At 29.3% G+C, this 6,856-nt stretch overlaps 1 protein-coding gene across 1 annotated transcript in view; it reads right to left on the reverse strand.

The window, feature by feature from the left end:
• Positions 1–6,856, reverse strand: part of LOC113384691 (probable cytochrome P450 6a14) — a 9,041-nt gene extending 2,185 nt beyond the window's left edge. Inside the window, exons 1-2 of the mRNA XM_026622443.1 lie at positions 5,465–6,856; positions 655–834 (exon numbers count right to left, since the gene is read on the reverse strand). Coding sequence (XP_026478228.1) covers positions 655–834; positions 5,465–6,812 — 1,528 coding nt within the window. The 5' untranslated portion in view covers positions 6,813–6,856. The remainder of the gene's footprint in view (positions 1–654; positions 835–5,464) is intronic.

A 6,856-nucleotide genomic window follows, 5' to 3' on the forward strand; every position in this document is an offset into this window, starting at 1 on the left:
TTTTTTAGTTTTTCTGAAACATTTTCACGTAGGAGTGTGACGCTTGCTACGCTACCAAAAAATGGTATGGATTTTGCGTATTTAACTCCTTTGTTTTTCCAATGATTAAATTTTAATTCGAAACAATACAAGTAATATATAAGTAATGCCAAAGGAACTAAAATTAAATAGTTTGTGAAAAATTCTTCTGACATTTTTAGATGCACCGTTTTGGCACTAAATATTTTACAATGTGCTCTTTTCTTTTATACTTCAACTAGTAATTGGTCTATTTTGCAATAAACATTATTATTATTCAAATGATACATAAGTTTGAAAATAAAATAGACAAATACGGTTTATATCAAGATTAAATAATTACTAGTTGGGTATTTATTCTAAGAAATAATGTATATATGTTATATATACACATTTATTTATGTATATATTCATTTACCTTGATTGTTTTGTAAAGATAATCGTATTTAATGATAATTTTCACAAAAATATTTTCAAACTAAAAAAAAACAAGTTTTTTTTTTATCTGAAGCATTTAATTATACCTAAAAATTAAATATACATATATGCATAAACAATAACCTATCCATTACAAAATATATTAAATAATACTTAATAATCTCTTATGCTAATATATTAATACATAAAACTCTTAGTCCATTATATTTTTATCAGACCTCCTCTTTAGTCTTAATCGAATTCCATTTTTGGCTCTTAAAACTAAATTTTTAGGGTTGTAGGTCAAAGGAATTTCAGTTTCTTCACATGGAACTACTTCGAAATCTTGTAGAATTGAAATCAAGCCCACTGCTGTTTGGAATTTTGCAAAACGCAATCCTATAAAAAAAATATGAATAATTATAAATGGAAATGCTTATTTATATATAAAAATAAACTCGGTAAAATGTTTAACTCAAATACTCAAATAGGTACTTATATGATTTTATTGTTACTCTAACAAGTCTGTATGGTTCTCAATTATTTACATTAGATACCTAAGTTCTAGCTATCAGATTATTTATTAGTTTTTTTTAAATATCACAATCTAAGTAGTTTCTTTGTTGTTTTTCATTTGAACAGCAAACATAATTGTAATTTTTAAAAATAACAATTATAATAAAGATCTGTCTCAGGTAGTTTGAAATTATGAGCTTTTAAGTGCAGTCCAGAGCTTTGATAAACATGTGACCATTTTTCGGTTATTGTGGTAAATTTTTATTATATGTAATTGTGAATAACATTTCTACATCACAGTAAAAATAATTACACAATTTCTCCAAGATTCCAAGAATTTAGACTATTTGTTAAATTAAGAATTTAAAATTTTCGACTTTGAGAGGTCCTCTTTTGCAACCCTACATTTTTGCAGTAAAGTTTGTTGCCTCTCAACGTTGATCATTTTTGAAATTTTTTTTCATGGTAGATATGATCAACATCAGTATCCCGTTGCGTTCTGGGACACCCCGTATATTGTAGTAACGCTTCGAATAGCTATATTCACATAAATATCATATTTTTAGATCTATGATTTGATATCACTACTGCTTGATATCAAGCTGGTCAATTTAAATAACATTTTATCATTCGAATAAAAAATATACAAATTGTTATGTAATCGTTCTAAAATCAAATTGAAAATATTAACGTTTTAGAGGTTTATGAACATTTAGACGTACCTCAAAAAATGGATTAGATGTGTGTATGTATATGTGCACGGATACAATTTTTCGTCGACGATTTTGGGCGTACGGAACAATCGATTTGAATTATTCAAAAAGTAATCGATTCCTATTGATAAGGAGATTAGTTTTTGGCAAAGGCAGGTACAGCCATTTAGAAGATACGGAGCAAAGAGTGCAGAAAATGTAAATCGTGTTTTTGACAGAACGGAGCATCCGATGTGAATGATCCAAAAACATTCAATTTGTAATGATGAAGAGAAGTGGTGGTTAGTTTTTGGTAAAGGCAGGTCCAGCCGTTTCGGAAATAAATGCTAAATGTGGGAAAAAAGGCAGTTTTTAAGACAACTATGTATCCAATTTCAATGGTTTAAAAATTTGTATTAACAAAACGATTGTTTTTGGGTTTTTTTAATTTTATTTTTTTTAATTTGAAAAAAAAAATTAATATCGAAAATAATTCTGATTTTATTTTTGATGCTAGCTAAAGTCTAAACATCACTTATGTAGTTTAAATAATAAATTTTAACTTCGCAATTCAGTTTATATATAATTCTTATAAATATTAGACAATGTCTTACATTTTAAATCCGATTAATTAAGTTATAAATAAACGTTGTAGTCCAATTCTTGAGCTGTTATATTTTGTCTATAAAATAAAAATAATGATGAATGTAACAGTATGTATAATGATATATTTCATTAAGGTACGGGAAGTTCCAGCAATTTTTTTCAAGGCACGATGCCATACACCATCATTTATTAATTTAGATGCCATTTTCACTTGAAGATGAAAACAAGAAATTGCTCTATGCTGCCCAGTGGCTTTATTTCATAAAACATATATAGGACAATCATAGGATTGCCTTTGTAGTTCAGGTAAAGAACTACAGCAACAACTTACAGAACTTTTAGTTCTGATTCCTATTCAAGAACTATCAAATAACAAAGAAAGAAAATATACGTGTCTATTAAGTGATTTCAATTCAGTTCTAATTAATTAGCATAAATTAAATGTAATGCACGTTGATTTAAACGCAAGTCACGTCATCAGTTCATGATTCATTGCAACAATCTTTATACAGGTGATGTATGCGAACTACCGAACAAAACAATGGGATTCTTTTTATCGTCGAAGTGTATATGTTTAATGTAATGTTATGATTAGTATTCACTTGGTGAAATAAAACAATGCGCTGATAACGTGCATTTAAACTTCCGACATCATTAGCTCATTTGCGATACATACTTGTCACTTGGGAATCACAAATCGAAACTGTTAGTATTTAGAGCATTTCATGTGAAATCGGAGTTAGTAATATGTCATATATAATAATATAGTCATATATCAATCAAGATAGCAAGCGGTAGTGATATTAATCTAGATCAAAATATGTTCCAAATGTTCCAATATTCCTAGTATATACGCCTAATATATACAAATTTCTAATCAATAATATTTTCTTTATGTATATCTAAATTCGGAAGCTTTTTTACTTTGAAATTTTTTTATTTAACTTTTTTGTGCGTTGGGTTTATATAGAAAGAATAAGCAGAGACTTCTAACAAAATATACATTATTTTCTAAATCTATTTGTTAAAATTAGTAAAAATAAAAATAAATAAAAATGTATATTTTGTTAGCAGTCTCTGCTTATTGTTACTATATAAACACAACACACGAAAAAGTTAAATAAAAAAATGTTTCAAGAAAAAAAAAGCTTTCCAATCTAGCATTGCTACAATAAGTTCAAATTTATCATCCCTATTATAAAAGGGACGGCTATTAAGTTGTCTTATAATAATTTTTTTTGTTAAAAACCACATAGTAAAGCTCTTAGTTCTGATTGCCAGTTAAGATTAAATAGGTATTAAAAAAACTAGTTTTAGGTTTCATTTAGCCTTGAGACAAGTTGCATGATCTTCCCGATACGTAATTGTAAAATTAAAGTAATTGACTTTTATCAACGAGAGTTAGAAGTAGCTATTTAGAAAAAATGTTTGAATATTTATTTCGAAAATAAAGGTTTCGCTTTCATTAAAAACGGTTTTTGATTGATATCTTTGAATCATACTTATAATATCTGCAAATGTATAAATTAGTTTAACACATTTTATTTTACCCATTTTGTGTTTCAAAAATGTATTTCAAGTTCAGGCGTAAACTGTAATCAGTAGTTAGATGCTAAACATGGACCTTGCAGATGCTTTGGCTTGGATTCTGATTAGAATCGCTCAAGCTCGAAATTCTAAAGTTTGATGATTTTTTATAAGTCAATTGCTTATCGTAGGCCTATTTTTATTATTTTTGACTACGAAATCAATCGTTATTCAAAGCCAAGTAGTAGTAATCTAAATTCAGAAAAATATTAAGAAAATAAAAAAATAACGATGTCAAATGCTACCAAATAAATGAAACATCGACTACATTAACTTTTCAAAATTGCCGAATTTGGTATTATCATTTTTTTTGCAACAAATATAATATATGTTAGAGATGTAAAGTTGGTTTTATTTGTTTGTGAACCCAATAGTTTTTTTTACAATTTGAATTTCTGCAAAAAAAGCAAAGGAATATGGTACAAAAATATATAGTATTTGTTTTACTGAATACACGGATTATAAATTAAAATTAATTATGCATGTATCTGTGAAAACAAATTAATTGATGAAGATAATAGTTAAAAATACTTATAATAACTTAAATTATTACTTAAAATATTAAGTAAAAGTTTAAAAATTGATGTTGATAGATTTTGAGATTTTTTTCTGAATGGAAGCTTGTAGGTGTACATTTATTTATTTATTTAAAATTTCTATTATTTATTTATCTAAAACGCATCTCAATCAATAAAATTAATCATCATTTCCATAATAATTACATATGGCCATTTACAGTCCCGATTTGCCTTGATACATTATACAAGAGTGCACATATTTTGGATATTTGGTGTCGAATACAGTAGTTATGACGTTCTTTCCATACTTTTGATTAATTTATTAAAAGTTATTATTTTTATTAAAATATTATACCGTACAAAAGTCGAAGAAAATTATATCACACATCATGTGCCCTGAGCCCTATGTAACTGTATGGTATAGTTGTAAACTGATTTCATTAAATATTACACCGTTTCTATTTAGTTTATTTTGTTAATTGCTATGTACATAAACTGCTCGAACAGAGATATGTTATGATTTATTTACTTAGCTCAACTAAATAAAAACTAATCTATTATCAAAGTAAATCACGTTACAAGTGAAGGAAACTAACGAGGGCAAAAAATTATCAGTGACTTTGGCAGTTTTGGAAAGATATATTTAGCTTTGTATATTAATATTTTAATTTGAAAAATTACCAAGATATGAATAAATTCAGAACAATTGTGACAATATATGCAATACATAACTTTCTCAAAGCATATTAGTGTGGCCACGTAAATCATAGCCCTTAATAATTCATTCATTTGTGGACAATTACTTTCTGTGTAAAATCGAACGATCTGCGTTGTTTACATTACAAATGATTTACTGATTGTACTAGTTACTTACAACTCTAAGATTAAAATGCTTTGTCCCAACCCACAGATTTAATTCATAAAATGTTGTCATTTTTTTTTTTAAATTTATCGATTGTGTCATTCAAAGAATGATACAAATTGACTTTCTGTTTAAGTTATCTATTTATAGCTTTTGGTGATGCACTCAAAAATATTTTATACATACATTTAAAATATTTACTGTAAGCAATATTATGAGCAGAAAATTTAAATAAATTTCATACTTACCTATACATATCCTCGGTCCTTCGCCAAACGGCAGATAGCAGTAAGGATGTCTAGATTCCTTGGCCTCCTTCGAAAACCGTTCTGGATCAAATAGTTCAGGACTCGGAAAATATTTTGGGTCATGATGTAAAGCATGCACTGGTATTATAATAGAATCACCCTTATTCAACGTTATTTTAGTATCAGGTATGGTGTACGGTATTTCACATTTTCTTATCAAATTTCCGGCAGGCGAATGCTTCCTCATTGTCTCACTGATAACTTGCTCTAGATATTCTAGTTGTAAAACACTTTCATAACTTAAATTTCCATCGTGTTGTTCCAGTACTTCATCTATTTCTTCGTGCACTCTTTTTTGAATACCGGGATTTAATGCTAGTTCATATAGGCAGAAGCTCATTGTGGTGGATGAAGTTTCAAATCCAGCAACAAAGAATACAAACATCTGGGCTGCTAGAAGGTTGTCATCCATTTTAAAGTTTAATTGTTTATCTTGGTTTATTCCTTGCAACTCTTGCTCCTTTAAATCCATTAGAATTTGTAAAAAATCAGCTCTCTTGACATTGTTCTTTGTACGGTAATCTAACATATCTTTTACTACTGTCAGGAAAAAATTCTCAACCTCTGGTGCTATAACTTTCATTTTCAAAAGCCTAAACAACGCAGGCGTTGTTGATCTAATAAATCTCTTTACAAACACCATAGGACTCGGTTCGAAGGCTTTCTTTCCCATTTTCCTAAATTCAGAATCAGGATCCTTAATCGAGTTTATGTTTATTCCAAAAACGCACGAACCGATCACTTGAGTCGTGAAATTGCCGCTCAAATCAAGCATTTCGAATATGTTTTGTTCGGCGGTGATTTCTTTCAAGTACGAGTTGAATTCTTTTCCGCATTCCGCCAATGATGCGAACATGGATTTCAGTTTCCCAGAAGTGAATGTTGGTGTCAATTTGTGGCGTAGATCTTTCCACTTTTGTCCTTCCATGTTGAATAAGTTTTCGGATAGTGGATCCAGTTTGTGGTTGCTCACGATTCCGCGGTTGGGAAAGTGTTGGAAATCTTTGACGAGTACTTGTTTAATTAATTCCGGGTCTCGTATGAGGAGTACGGGTTTTTTGGATTGGTAGACTCCTATGAAGGGTTCATCGGGGAAGAGGTTGTATAGCCTTTGCATTCCTTGACCGGTGGTGGAGCGCATCAGCATGATGTCTTTTACGTTTCCGAATATCGGTACTGGTTTCTCATGTTTGACTCCTTTTTGGGCCCAGTATTGAAAGTGCTTCTGCGTGTAGAAGTATAAAAAAGCGACGATGCCCAGTGGCAATATGAGTATGTATTCCAACATGATGCTATGTCTCCGAAGCGAGCTAGCCGACTGAATACTGAATT

Source organism: Ctenocephalides felis, unplaced genomic scaffold, assembly GCF_003426905.1.
Source record: "Ctenocephalides felis isolate EL2017-DRISC unplaced genomic scaffold, ASM342690v1 CF-g0.4_SCAFFOLD_00845, whole genome shotgun sequence".
Taxonomy (NCBI): domain Eukaryota; kingdom Metazoa; phylum Arthropoda; class Insecta; order Siphonaptera; family Pulicidae; genus Ctenocephalides; species Ctenocephalides felis.